This window comes from Tursiops truncatus, chromosome 16, assembly GCF_011762595.2.
Source record: "Tursiops truncatus isolate mTurTru1 chromosome 16, mTurTru1.mat.Y, whole genome shotgun sequence".
NCBI classification, from domain to species: Eukaryota; Metazoa; Chordata; class Mammalia; order Artiodactyla; family Delphinidae; genus Tursiops; species Tursiops truncatus.
Window position 1 is genome coordinate 77,738,536 of NC_047049.1, and position 15,229 is coordinate 77,753,764.

At 37.3% G+C, this 15,229-nt stretch overlaps 1 protein-coding gene across 6 annotated transcripts in view; it reads left to right on the forward strand.

The window, feature by feature from the left end:
- ARID4B (AT-rich interaction domain 4B) overlaps positions 1-15,229 on the forward strand; it is a 126,780-nt gene that overhangs the window by 106,363 nt on the left and 5,188 nt on the right. For 4 of the 6 annotated variants that reach the window (XM_019941538.3, XM_019941540.3, XM_019941541.3 and 1 more), the window contains 4 exons: positions 2,416-2,614; positions 7,523-8,737; positions 12,020-12,133; positions 14,591-14,806. In XM_019941538.3, coding sequence (XP_019797097.1) covers positions 2,416-2,614; positions 7,523-8,737; positions 12,020-12,133; positions 14,591-14,806 — 1,744 coding nt within the window. The other 2 variants (XM_033841555.2, XM_073793650.1) reach the window with 2 other exon arrangements.

Here is a 15,229-nt window from a genome sequence, read left to right on the forward strand (position 1 = left end):
GCTTAGAATGTGTTCACAAGACACTATTAGGCAAACTCTACATAGATACCGTGGGGAATCTATTAATGAGCTTGTATGGAAATTAAGGTTACTTTTATGTATGATAGAATTATGCTTATTCATTCTAAGACTGAATCTTTCTAATGTTTTATTAGAAAGTAGAACCATTAACTAGGTTTTAGAATATTTTTAAATCTTTTTAATGGCTCTTTAATACTTTGAATGCTATATATAGTTGAAGTGTTTAATAGTTCTCCTGAAATTCAATTTTCATATTAAAAGTGAGGAGCTATTTACTTTCTGGCTAAATGATACCCTAGTGGCCCTAAATACTGAAAGGTTTCCCCTAGAGTGATTATTCTTTTCTCACTGTGAAATTGGGCCCATATTTTTAAAGTTTTGGTATAGCAACTCAGTAGCTACAACTCAGGACACTCTTGGTCTTTATTGGAAGTCATGCTACATTTAGCATCGCTCTAAGCTACTAGAAGAGCTGTGTGTGTGTGGCACTAACAAGCCAGTTTCCTTACACAGAGCAAGTTTTAGAAGTAGTATTTCTCAGGTAGAAGATAGGGTAGGGGGTAGGAGAATCAATGTTAGAATATTACACTTGGGGAATTTTTTCTAAATATTTATTTAATTCTCAATTTAGCTTTCGGCCCCTTCCAGGCATTTAAAATTCTGGGTCATAAGGGAAGAGGCATGTGAATTTTGAAAAAGCTTCCAAGAAAATATTTAATATTGTATACCCATCACTCGATCTCATCTGACTGTGAGAACCACTATTTTCAAGGCTGTCCTCTGATAGGCGTTAAAAGCCATATTTGAAATTTGCGTGGGGTAGACTATTTTTGCCTTCATAATGCATGGTATATTATGATCTGTGGTATAAAGTGATGAAAAGGCTGGCAAGAATAGGAAAATGAGAAGAGCACTAATCATTGAGAGGTTTTGGTAGTCTACCTACACATAAGCCGCCTCAGTGCATCCAGAGAATTCAGCCCACGTGCTCTAAGTCAGTGGATCTCACACTTGAACATGTGTTACAGTCACCTGAAGGACTTGTTGAAACTCAGATTGGCCCATCCCCAGCGTTTCTGATTCACTAGATCTGAGTCTGGTTCGAGGAGTTTTCACTTCTAACAAATTCCCAGAAGATGCTAATGTCGCTGGGCCAGAGTCCACACTTAGAGAACCACTACCCTGAACAGAATAACTTCTCCTCTAGTATCCAGAATGATACTAATTACGTACCGTCTTTGGGAGAATTGTAAAAATAGTCAGTCATGTTCTATATTCTCACTATATAACAGGACTTCAGAATTGTTTACTTCTACGTAGTGCTCTACATTATCATTTAGAAGCTTGTCTAAATTATTTTTCCTATAAATTTTTTTTGTAATTATTTTATTTATTTATCTTTGGCTGCATTGGGTCTTCGTTGCTGAGTGCGGGCTTTCTCTAGTTGCCGTGAGTGGGGGCTACTCTTCGTTGTGGTGCGCGGGCTTCTCATTGCGGTGGCTTCTCTTGTTGCGGAGCACGGGCTCTAGGCACGTGGGCTTCAGTAGTTGTGGCACGTGGGCTCAGTAGTTGTGGCACGTGGGCTCAGTAGTTGTGGCTTGAGGGCTCTAGAGCGCAGACTCAATAGTTGTGGCACATGGGTTTAGTTGCCCTGCGGCATATGGGATCTTCCCGGACCAGGGCTCAAACCCGTGTCCCCTGCATTGGCAGGCGGGTTCTTAACCACTGTGCCACCAGGGAAGTCCTATAAATAATTTTTAAAACAAATTTAAAAAATAGTTTCCAAGAAATATATTAACCTCTGCTCATCTGTTCGTAAATAGAGAATTTCAAAAAATTTCTCATTTTTTCCTGAAACATTATCAGTCATACAGGAGGGTTGCCCCACTGACTTGACTTTATAGCAAGTCATTTGTTTGTTACTCCCTGCTGTCAACTGAATGAAGATATTTGAAGTTGTGTAATTCCCAACTCTCATTTTATATTGAGAATCTTACAGGTTTTAGAACTATCAGCTTGAAATTATGTTTCTGTTTTTTTTAGTGAATATTTAATTTAAGCCTATTGTGATTTAATTTTTACAGACTTTGTAACACCAATTATTAGCAGTAGGGAAGTTTGATAGTCTTAATTGCCTATCTGATTGCTAATTTATTTCCACTATTAAAATATAAATATTAGACAAAAACTTATTTCTCATCCTGTAGTATTTGTTAAATAACTTTGAAAAAACATTTCTGACTGTTTTGTGGGACTGTTTGTATTCTTTCTTTGTATGTTTTTTAATAATAGTCTGTAATGTTGAGTTAAAAATGAATTTTAACATTGTTACTAATAAATGCCTCATGATCTGTTATGGGTAACATGGGATACCTTTTTTTTTTCTTAACCTAGAATAAATTAGACAAAGAAAAAGACAAAGATGAAAAGTATTCTCCTAAGAACTGTAAACTTCGGCGCTTGTCAAAACCACCATTTCAGACAAATCCATCTCCTGAAATGGTATCCAAACTGGATCTTACTGATGCCAAAAACTCTGATACAGCTCATATTAAATCCATAGAAATCACTTCTATCCTTAATGGACTTCAAGGTAAACATAACAAATATCCTGTTGCATGCAAGTATTTGTTTTAATTTTTATAAATCAAATTCTATAAAGGTAATTCAGTGACATTATCAAATTCTCTGTTTTTAACTGAACCAGAATTTTGTTGACTCTGTTATTACTTGAAATAAAATCAGCCATTGATTGAGGCTTGGAAATCTTTCTGTTATTAGTAGAGCTGAGGGCACCATTAGATTTCAGTTAAAATTTAATATTCAACCTCTGGTACTATTACTGTGTTCTTTTCAGGTACCATCCTTTCTGTAGCCATGTAAAACATAGTTTGTATTATGCAATATCAGAGTATAAAATTATACTGAACTTTTTGTAAAGAATACCAAACTTTGCTTATCTTGATTACATTTATTATGATCTCTTTTATGATGTCCTTATTGCTTAATGTTTAAGGCAGAATGAAGTTTAACAAATAATAAAAGTGATGAGTACTGGAGGGGAAGATTTTTGTAAATCTGACTGGCAGGAAAGAGAGAATCTGATCTGTCAAATGAAATAAAAGAATGTATCTCCATAAAACTGCTTTACATTTCTTAAAAAAAAAACACAAACTTTACATTTCTGATAACTTAAGAGAGTTTGAATTTTTATTGATTTTGAATGTAATGGAAATTGTTTTTCTCTCTTATTTCAGATGGATATTTATTATTTGTAAATATCTAAATATCCTAAAGTTCATTTTTTGTAATTTTCTACTATATCAGAAATACAGAACAGTATATGGAAATATAAATATAATTTAAAGAATAATGATACGAATATTGTATGTCTACCACAGTGGTGACCAAGTAGTATTTACTTAAAATAGTTATGTCTCCCTGAAAAGTAATTAATATTCTGACTTAATCATTCTTTTACTTTTCTTTAGAATTATATTAAACCTATATATATTCCTAAAGAGGATATTATTTAGTTTTCTGAAAACCGTGGCGAGCGTAAACCTAGCTATGTAAAAAAGGCAGTATTTCCACTTAGATGAAGGCTCCCTGAGAATGTTATCTGAATAGACTCTCTAGGTCATATTAAGCTTCTTTGTGAGTCTACAAAAGCCTCTGGAAGGGAATTCAGTAGGGCAAGGTAATGAGGCCGTTCTGGGAAACATCGGGGCTCCCCACAGGGATATCTGACGTAGTCTCAGAGGGTGACCAAAAGGAATATGTTCAGTGGGAGTAGGAAGGTCCTGTGCGTTTTCAGACTCCAGGCTTCCCAGACATACGCCTGGCTTTCAGGCGTAGGTCAAAACAAAATGTTTTTGCTGGGTAAAGTGACGTCATTATCCGATTCAGGTGATGGCACACAAGACATTGAGGGGAGAGCTGGAATTTCATCACCAAATGGTGGAAACAAGCTAAAATACATACAAAGAATCTAGTTGATGGCAGGAGGCATCTTGGGGATGATAGCCCTCCATGTGACTTCCTTTGGAAATACACTGCACGGTCTGCACTGGTTTCCTTCTACATCTGATGCACAGTTCTCTTCCTGGGAACTTTTTAGAGCTCTCTCTTCAAAGCGGTCCCTAGAATTTCTTTGTTTTGGATATCTGATGTGTTTTTTTAACCTTCTTTGGTATACTCATTGTGGTGGAGCACATTCTCTAGTAAATTTTAAGAACAAGTGAATAAGAGGGAAGATACATTTTTAGAGACTGTCCATATCTGAAAATATCTTTATTCATGGTTTAGTGGGGTTGGACGTTTTTCCTTAATTATTTTACTGACATTGTTCCACTGTTTTTTTGCTTACAGTGTTATTTCTGTGAAGTCCAGAGCTCTTCTAGTTTCTGATTCTTTGTATGTGACTTGTTTTATTGCTTGTTTTTGCCTTTCCCTTTTTCTGGAATCTTGAATCTTTGTTTCTAATGTCCTAAAATTTCACAGGATTATACCTTGTGTGGATGTATTTTCATCCACTGTGGTGTGTACTTACTAAGTTGTTTCATTCTAGAAACTTGTGTCTTTCTGTTCTGGATAGTTTTCATGAATTATTTTGTTGATTTCCTCCTCTGCATTTCACTGTTCTCTCTCTCTCTCTCTCTCTCTCTCTCTCTCTGTGTGTCTCTCAACCTGCCATTATATTGCTATTGAACCTTCTGCAGTATACTCTAATATTCTTATCTTTTGGCAGGGACATATTACTTATTCTTTTGTCTTTTTCCTCTAATTTCTTAGAAATTTTCTCAACTTTATCTTTTAGTCCTTTTACTATTTAATTTACTGCTGTAATGCTTATTGACAGCTGTAATGTTTTTAATTTTCAAGAACTCTGTTTTCTGCATGCTTTATACAATTCTGTTCTTGTACAATATCTTATGTTTCTGATTTTATTTTATTTTTTATTTTTTTTTTACTGAAGTATAGTTGATTTACAATGTTGTGTTAGTTTCCGAGTACAACAGAGTGGTTCAGTTACACATATATATATACATATTCTTTTTCATATTCTTTTCCATTATGGTTTATTACAGGATTTTGAATATAGTTCCCTGTGCTATACAGGACCTTGTTGTCTATTTTATATATAGTATTTTGTATCTGCTAATCCCAAACTCCTAACTTATCCCTCCCCACCCCCTTTACCCTTTGGTAATCATAAGCTTATTTTCTATGTCTGTGAAATCTGTTTCTGTTTCATAAATAAATTTATTTGTGTAATATTTTAGATTCCACATATAAGTGATATCATATGGTATCAATATGTCTTTCTCTTTCTGACTTACTTTGCTTAGTATGATAATCTCTAGGTCTCTCCATGTTGCTGCAAATGGCATTCTTTCATTCTTTTTTTTATGGCTGAGTAGCATTCCATTGTATATATGTACCGCATCTTCTTTATCCAGTCATCTGTCAGTGGACATTTAGGTTGCTTCCATGTCTTGGCTGTTATAAATAGTGCTGCTGTGAACATTGGGGTGCATGTATCTTTTCAAATTATAGTTTTCTCTGGATATATATTATCAGGAGTGGGACTGCTGGATCATATGGCAACTCTGTTTTTAGTCTTTTTAAGGAACCTCCATACTGTTTTCCATAGTGGCTGGACCAAGTTACATTCCCACTAACAGTGTAGGAGAGTTCCCTTTTCTCCACACCCTCTCCAGCATTTGTTATTTGTAGACTTTTTAAATGATGGCCATTCTGACTGCTGTGAGGTGGTACCACATTGTAGTTTTGATTTGCATTTCTCTAATAATTAGTGAGGTTGAGCATTTTTTCGTGTGCCTGTTGGCCATCTGTATGTCTTTTTTGGAGAAATGTCTGTTTACGTTTTCTGCCCACTTTTCAGTAGGTTTTTTTTTTTTTTTATTGAGTTGTATGAGCTATTTTTATATTTTGGTAATTAAGCCCTTGTCCGTTGCATCATTTGCAGACATTTTCTCCCAGTCCATAGGTTGTCTTTTCGTTTTGTTTGTGGTTTCCTTTGCTGTGCAAAAGCTTGTAAGTTTGCTTAGGTCCATTTGTTTATTTTTGCTTTTATTTCTGTTGCCTTGGAAGATGAACCTAAGAAAACACTGGTACAATTTATGTCAGAGAATGTTTTGCCTATGTTCTCTTCTAGGAGTTTTATGGTGTCATGTCTTATACTTAAGTCTTTAAGCCATTTTGAGTTTATTTTTGTGTATGGAGTGAGGATGTGTTCTAACTTCATTGATTCACATGCGGCTGTCCAACTTCCCAACACCACTTGCGTAGAAAGTGTGGCAGAAGGGAGTAGAGGTATTAATAAGAGAGAAAATCCTCACTGCTTATACGTATCAACGAATGGCATATTATTAAGAGATAACGATAGTAACTATCCGAGGAAATAGTTACAACATTTTGGAGGCTGGCGAGGGAAGAAAAGAGCTTTTGGTGTTTTATTATGAGTCTAAATTTGTTTTAACCATGTACATGTATTGCTTGAATAATTTTAAAAATTCAATTATTTAGGAACACATTGAAACGATTAAATGTTTTTAACCATCTTAACTGTATCAATTAGTTTTTACTTTTAACAAATTTAGCTAAAGAATATACATGGACTTCTCTGTAGAGTGTAGTGTAGTTAAGATTCTAAATTCTGGAGTCAGACGACTTAGATTTAGATTTGATCTTGACTTATTTTAGCTCTTTGGGGTGGTTTACTTAGCCTCTCTAACTCCTAGTCTCCTAAACTATAAAATGGGGCTAATAACACGCTCATAGGGTTATGGTGAGATTGAATGAGATGATCTGTGCATTGCATTTCAAGGTACCTGATATATAACAGTTTCTCAATAAATGGTATGTTAAAATCATAATAAAAACTATTATTTTTTAATAGTTAATTGAATTTATTTACTAAAATGAACACTTAAGAAATAAATTCTATAGATACGTTTATATAAAGTCTAAGTTACTTAATTATGTTGTTCTTTAAAGCATCTACCGTGGAAATACATTGCTCACAAAATCTTTGAATGATCATTGCTACATTAAAAATGAAGGCTACGCTTTTATAAGAATATAGACTTTGGAGTTAGAACAACCTTGGACTACATCCTAACTCCCCTATTTTGTGCTCATAAATTTGTAGAAAATTCTTTCTTTTTTATAATCAGCTTTACTGAGGTATAATTTACGAACAATGAAAGTCACCACTTTTATGTTTACAATTTGATGAGTTTTGGCAGAAGTATACAGTAGTGTCACTACCACTATAGTCATGATATAGAACATTTCCATCATTGTGTGAATGTCTTCACTTTCTGAAGCTCAGTTTCCTCACTTGTAAAACGAGGATAAAACCTAGCAACCTGGGGTAGTTATAAACATAGGAGCTAGTCCATGTTTATGTTAGCTGGCACAGAGAAGACATTGCTAGTGTTCTGATCATACTCGTTTTCTCTTTCTTTTCTAGCTTCTGAAAGTTCTGCTGACGACAGTGAGCAAGAGGATGAGACAGGTGTTCAAGACCTAGATAACAATGGCAAAGAAGAGTCTAAGGTTGATCATTTGACCCACACCAGAAATGATCTTATTTCAAAAGAGGAACAGAACAGTTCATCTTTGCTAGAAGAAAACAAAGTCCATGCAGATTTGGTAATAGCCAAATCCGCGTCGAAATCTCCAGAAAGATTAAGAAAAGATATAGAAGGATTATCCGAAGATACGGATTATGAGGAAGAAGATGACATCACAAAAAAGAGAAAGGATGTCAAGAAGGACGCCACAGACAAATCTTCAAAGCCACCGGCAAAACGTGGTAAGAGAAGGTATTGCAATACCGAGGAGTGTTTAAAAACCGGATCACCTGGCAAAAAGGAAGAGAAGGCCAAGAGCAAAGAACCCCTCTGCATAGAAAACAGTAGCAACAGCTCTTCAGATGAAGATGAAGAAGAAAAATCAAAAGCAAAGACGACACCAACTAAGAAATACAACGGTTTGGAGGAGAAAAGAAAGTCTCTGCGGACAACTGGTTTCTATTCAGGATTTTCAGAAGTTGCCGAAAAAAGGATAAAACTTTCAAATAACTCTGATGAAAGACTTCAGAACAGCAGAGCTAAAGATCGAAAAGATGTCTGGTCAAGTATTCAGGGACAGTGGCCTAAAAAAACGCTGAAAGAGCTTTTCTCTGACTCTGACACCGAGGCTGCGGCCTCCCCGCCCCATCCTGCCCCGGAGGAGGGCCCGGTGGAGGGGTCCCTGCAGACCGTGGCCGAGGAGGAGAGCTGCTCCCCCGGCGCGGAGCTGGCTGCCCCGCCGCCACCCAGTGCCGACGACAAACCCACCGAGGAAAAGCCGGCGGAGGTCAGTGACAAAAAATCGGAATTTCCGAGTAGTGGCAGTAACTCAGTGCTCAACACCCCTCCCACGACACCCGAGTCGCCTTCCTCAGTCACCGTGACGGAAGCCAGTCGGCAGCCGTCTTCTGTAACAGTATCGGAGCCGCTGGCCCCAAACCAAGAAGAAGTCCGCAGTATCAAGAGTGAGACTGATAGCACAATCGAAGTGGATAGTGTGGCCGGGGAGCTCCAGGACCTCCAGTCGGAAGGGAACAGCTCGCCCGCGGGCTTCGACGCCAGCGTGAGCTCCAGCAGCAGTAATCAGCCCGAAGCAGAGCATCCTGAGAAAGGTGAGGTGCGCAGGGCTCTGTTCCCTTACGGGTTTATAGTATCTCTCGTTACAAGTGTGAGGTGTTTACATGGAGTACTTGTGTGAACGTGGCAGAAACAGAAATTTGGAAGGTAATTTGTTGTAAGGAAGAGTGGAGTGTGTTTAAAAGCTTGAGAAGAACTGAATGTCCTCTGCTTCAGCTGCCCCTGCCATTTCACAGCCGACCAGACACGTGCTAGAAACCGCACCCAGGCCCAAATTCAGACCTACTTGAAAACTCACGATGCACTGAGTGACTGTATGGCGTGAGCGGCTTAAATATATTTGTGTAACATTGTGTTTGCCCTTGCCGTGTGCAGTTTCTCACAAACATTTTGATTTACTGACAGACCCCTCCACCCTTAACCAAATACTGTATGTGCGAGGTTGGAGCAACCAGCTCTGCAGGCACTGCTTTCCTCAGACAACCGTGTCAGACTGATTTTCAAGCCTTTGTAAAGGAATTTGATGCTTTCTTAGATGCAGAGCTTCCAAATTTGAAGGACCAGTGTCTCTGTTAATAACCTATAGTAATACTCTTGATTTTTCCATGAAGTTGAAATTAGTACTGAATTTAGTACTTCCCGAAAGTATTAGTGGCTTTTTGATGGTGCTGTAGCTCTACTTCTGTCATCATTTTACTTATAAACCACTTCACTGAGGTGTCTTTAAATTAATACGCTCTAGGCTGACACTTGGCTTTGAAACACACTTTTCCAGTATAAAGATACAGCACTAGGGTATGTATTTTATATAACATACCAGATTTTACTATGCTAACTTCAGGTGTTTAGCTAAACTTAAAAAAGAGATATGATCCAGACCAAATTAGTTAATTCCAAGTTTTCTCACACAAACCTTTTTTTTTCTTTTTCTAGTTTCCTTGAGATATAATTGACATAACATTATCACAAATCTTGACTTAAAACGTTTAAAGAAATTAAGTAAAAAATATCGTTGCGGGCTTCCCTGGTGGCGCAGTGGTTGAGAGTCCGCCTGCCGATGCAGGGGACACGGGTTCGTGCCCCAGTCCGGGAAGATCCCACATGCCGCGGAGCGGCTGGGCCCGTGAGCCATGGCCGCTGAGCCTGCGCGTCCGGAGCCTGTACTCTGCAACGGGAGAGGCCACAACAGTGAGAGGCCCGCGTACCGCGAAAAAAAAAAAAAAAAATATATATATATATATATATATATATATATATATATATATATATATACACACATATATATATATATATATATGTAGTTGCAGTAAATTTTCTTTTTTGTACATTCACACACACAGCTACTGTGATTATGTTTGTGTGCCATACTATCTCATGGAACTGAATTATCCAGGCATAAATAGAGTAATTCTGAAAATGAAAGAAGCATTTATCACAGATGATTAGAGAGGCTTTCAACTATTTCAATAATATGATAAACTTTTTTTTTCCTTGTAAATTTATTTATTTTTGGCTGCATTGGGTCTTCTTTGTTGCTGCGCGCGGGCTTTCTCTAGTTGCGGCAAGCGGGGTCTACTCTTCCTTGCGGTGCATGGGCTTCTCATTGCAGTGGCTTCTCTTGTTACGGAGCACAGTCTCCAGGTGTGCAGGCTTCAGTAGTTGTGACACGCAGGCTTCTCTCTACTTGTGGCATGCGGGCTCCAGAGTGCGCAGGCTCATTAATTGCAACTCACGGGCTCTCTAGTTTGGCACGTGGGCTCCAGAGCGCATGGGCTCTTTAGCTGTGGTGCACCAGCTTAGTTGCCCCGCGGCATGTGGGATCTCAGTTCCCTTACCAGAGATTGAACCCGCGTCCCCTGCATTGGAAGGCAGATTCTTAACCACTGGACCGCCAGGGAAGTCCCAGAATTCACTTGATTTTAAAAGTAAAAATGTAAGGGACTTCCCTGGCGGTCCAGTGGTTAAGCCTCCGTGCTTCCACTGCAGGGGGCATGGGTTTGATCCCCAGTCAGGGAATTAAGATCCTGCATGCCTCCTGGCACGGCCATTTAAAAAAAAAAAAAGTGAAAATGTAAGTTTTACAATTTAGATTTAGGATTGCCTTCCAGTGTAGCCTACAGTAAGCTTTTTATTTCTTGTAGCTGAAAGTTTCAGAAATAAACTCTTGGAGAGAAATCTGGCAATTGTTTTTAAGATTCTGTACTTTAATATAGATAATATCTAAATCACTTTCTTTATGTTTCATTTTGTTATATTAAAAGAGCATTAGGAAAAGTTATCTATTAGATGTAACCCATTAAAAAAACAGAAAACTGAGAACTTACAAACAAGACATTTAATAGCCTGTTCCATTTTTTACCAACGAAGCCATGTCTTGTATATTCATGGTTGATTTTACCATTGTAACAGGACTAAGAAACATTTTTTTTTAAACAAACATGGCATAATTCTATCATGGTATTAATTATATTGTGTTATTATAGTATCTGACTTCGGAATGGAATAGAGATTAAGACTTCATTAATGTCAGGAAAAAGATTACTGTATAGTCTGAGAAACAGTGCATATAATTAGGAAGATATAGAAAAACAGTAGATGCTGAGGATCAGATTAGTGGCTGAGAAACTATAGTTTGGAGTAATGATTGATCATTGAAGGTTGGGCATCGGGGAAGGTAGGACTTGGGCTTGTCCTTGAAGAAAGGGAGACATTTATAATATTTTGGAATAAACTACTATGCTAGATTTGTAAATGGTATACGTGTTAACCGTTGCCCTGGGAGCTAAGTTATTGTTGTTGTAAATTTATAATAAATTGTCTGTATAATAAATTTGTTATTATAATTGTGAATTACTACTAAAATTTATTCCATTAATATTGTCATTAAAATTTTCATTAATATCATTATAATACATATAATTACTATTTTAACCTGTAGTTAAATCTTAATATTTTGGTTTTATTGAATTTTAACAAATTTCAGCTTTTATTTTCATTATATACCTTTTTTTGAATTACTAGACTCATAAACTCCCAGTACTATATTGAGAACTATATTCAGTTTATATCTGATTTTTCTAAGAATGATGTGCATACTTTATCTGCTTTTTAAAAAACTCTAATTATGTGTAATAATTCAGCTCATTAATGATGATTTATTTTAAAAATTGTGGTAATTTCTATGACAAATTATAAATCTCATAAAAAACAGGTATAGTCTCAGAATTGGTCTATTCTTCTAGAATGGGGAATTAATTTATACCTGGGGCAAGCTTGATTTTATTTTGTGTTACTTAATAATTTCTTTCCCATCAAAGCCTGTACAGGTCAGAAAAGAGTGAAAGAAGCTCAGGGAGGAGGAAGTTCATCAAAAAAGCAGAAACGAAGCCATAAAGCAACAGTGGTAAACAACAAAAAGAAAGGCAAAGGCAGTAAGTGTGAAATCTCTAAATTTTTTAAATATAAAGATAATGGTGGATATGTCTTTTCCCCATTAAGAAAAGGGTATTCAGGATACGGGACAGTTAATATTTTGATTTCGTCTCTAACAAACCGCCCCCCTCCCCCACCAGTAAAATCACACAGAAGTCTTTTGATCCTAGGTAAATTCTAGGATTGAGCAATTTATTATTCAGCAGTGGTACTGATTGCTGATGAATGATCAGGTAATCTTTTAAAAAATAGTAGCCAATATAATATAAACATCAACATCTTCGTTAGTTTTATGTTCAACTGTTCTTTTGCCATTTTATATATATTACATATTATGAAATGCTTGAGTTATATATTATTTTTATTACAAGGAAATTGATTGCTTTGTAATTCTTCCAGGCAAAATCTGCCTGGAAGAGAACAATCAAGATAGCTTTAGAGCTGTAAATCCAGTAACTCCCGTGCACTACCTTTATCTTCGGTATCCTAGACTATGTATCTAAGAGCAGCTGTAAGAATACTCTGGTTAAATATGTTGTAACTAATGACTTTAGCAATGATTCTGTTTATCAACCTACAGGAATATATATACTGTATTTCTCCTGAGAGCTGCACATTTTATCTCTCTTTTGTAGACAAAGTAAGAAGCAGAAAATATGTAAAGAATTTCTTTTCAGGTGTCCCACACTGACCTCCTGCTGCTCTTCCAGGAGACTCCTGCCACCTCCACTGCCTGACCTTTGCTATCGGCCGGCTTGGCTGCACTTCAGTGCAGAAAAGGGTTATGCGGCCAGTTCCCCGAGGTTCTGCTGAGCCCATATGACTTCCAGGCGGTGAATATGGCATCCTTTGGGGCCCCGGGCGGCTGTGTTCAGCAAGGCCATGAAAGCCAAGCTGAGGCAGACCACTGCATCAGAGTGGGCCCAAGCCTTGGGTGGCTTAGCTAGGAGTTGCCAGGGGTTCCAGAGCAGCAGTGGGGGGACTGGGAAGGGATTCTTTAAACGTATGTATAAAAGAGTGGTGGAGATTCTTTATTCCCAAAACACCACAGTGGGAGGAGTTGCTGTGTGTCTTTCCTATCTGGAACACTTTTCAGGCTTTTAGAGCTTAACTATACTTTTTTTTTGGTTAAATGAAGAATCAGGAAATGAAAATCGATAAATTTGATGCCAAATTGATCACTTATTTGGAGTAACTGATAGGATATTCAGAGTGTTTTTTATTACACTCTGATGTTTTTATCTTCAAGACTTTTAAATGACATTCTCTAAGAGGGCTCATCGTCAGCAAGTCAATTAACATATTCATATAATTGAGAGATAATAGCAGTTGACCGCATATTCTCCCATTTTAATTATTGGGCTTACGACTTGATAAATCAGAATGAGGAAACAGTTCTCTGAGAATAATTTAGTAAAGTGAATTAACTCTCATAGAATCTACAATAATGCTTTGCATCCAGAAAGAGGTAATTTATGGAAATACCAGTCCCATAACCTGTTCACATGTCAAGGTGTTAAGCATTTCCATTCTAGTCCTGAGGCTTTAATCAGCAATGGCAGATGTAACATAATTATTACATAGACTTCTGCATTTATTTTTTTATTTATTTTATTATTATTATTATTATTTTTTTTTTTTTTTTGCGGTACGCGGGCCTCTCACTGTTGTGGCCTCTCCCACTGCGGGGCACAGGCTCCGGACGCGCAGGCTCAGCGGCCATGGCTCACAGGCCCAGCCACTTCGCGGCATGCGGGATCTTCCCGGACCGGGGCACGAACCCGCGTCCCCTGCATTGGCAGGCGGACTCTCAACCACTGTGCCACCAGGGAAGCCCTGTATTTTTAAATAAATTACTGAATATATTTACCAGGGTAAAACTGATGGTTTATTTTAGTCAACAACTATGATGTAGGAGTTTCTTAAAGAATCATTGTATGTAACAAAGTTTAGAGTTTATTCCCAAAGAATTCTTTATTAAATATGATGATTATGCATCACTGTTTGTGGCCAAAGGAGTAGGAAAGTGTGACATGTACACAATCTGTACACAGTTTAAATTATGAAAGTTAAGAGGTTTCCATTATGAGTCATTTTAAAAGATGCTGTATTCTACTTTATATATATTAACGTAATAGAGTTAAAAGCCATTTAAATAATTACTGTATATTTGATAGTCTACCAGGTGTAATGAAAGATTAGTTTGAGTGTTTTTTAAAAATATGTTATTGACAATTCAGGTAAGAAGAGTTTTTGGTTTTGTTTTCCTTAACTGAGATACTGCTGTGTTTATACTTAATGATTTTCCAGGTTTTTAGGCAGGGTCTGTAAAGCAAGTTGTTTACTGTAGTAATAAATTCAAATGGTTAACTTTAAATTGTCCACTAAAATCTGTGACACTGTGTACTTTTCTATTTACTAACACTTTTCTTCTTCTTCTTTTTTTTTTTTTTCAGCAAATAGTAGTGATAGTGAAGAGCTTTCTGCTGGTGAAAGTGTAACTAAGGCTCAGCCCGTCAAATCTGTTTCCAGTGGAATGAAGGCTCATGGTACCAAATCTCCTGCTAGGACGCAGTCTCCAGGAAAATGTGGAAAGAATGGTGATAAGGATCCTGACCTCAAAGAACCTAGTAATCGATTACCCAAAGTTTACAAATGGAGTTTTCAGATGTGTAAGTGACATACATTAAATCAGCAGTTAAGCAGCAGAAACTGCATCCTAGTAATTCTTGATGCCAGTAATTCTGGAAAAGTGGCTGTAACCAGACTGAGAGACATAATAACCATTCACTGCAGTGTAGCTTATTTGGATCTTGATTTGAACAGAAAATTGCTGAAAGATAACTTGTAAGGCATTTGAGGCACACGTCAGCATTGATGAGGTATTTCTGCTGTGTCAGCAGTTTGCTGTAAAAGCCTGGTGTAAGGTGGGGAGTGGATGGAGGCATAAGTGAGGCAAAGTCTGCCATGAATCACTGGTCACTGCAGCTGAGTGACGGGCGTGAAAAAGAGACTACCACAGTTTCTCACACAGGGAAAGAGTCTTAGGGGACTGAAAGTGCTTTAGAGCGTGTGAAAGCTTTCCTCCAACATAA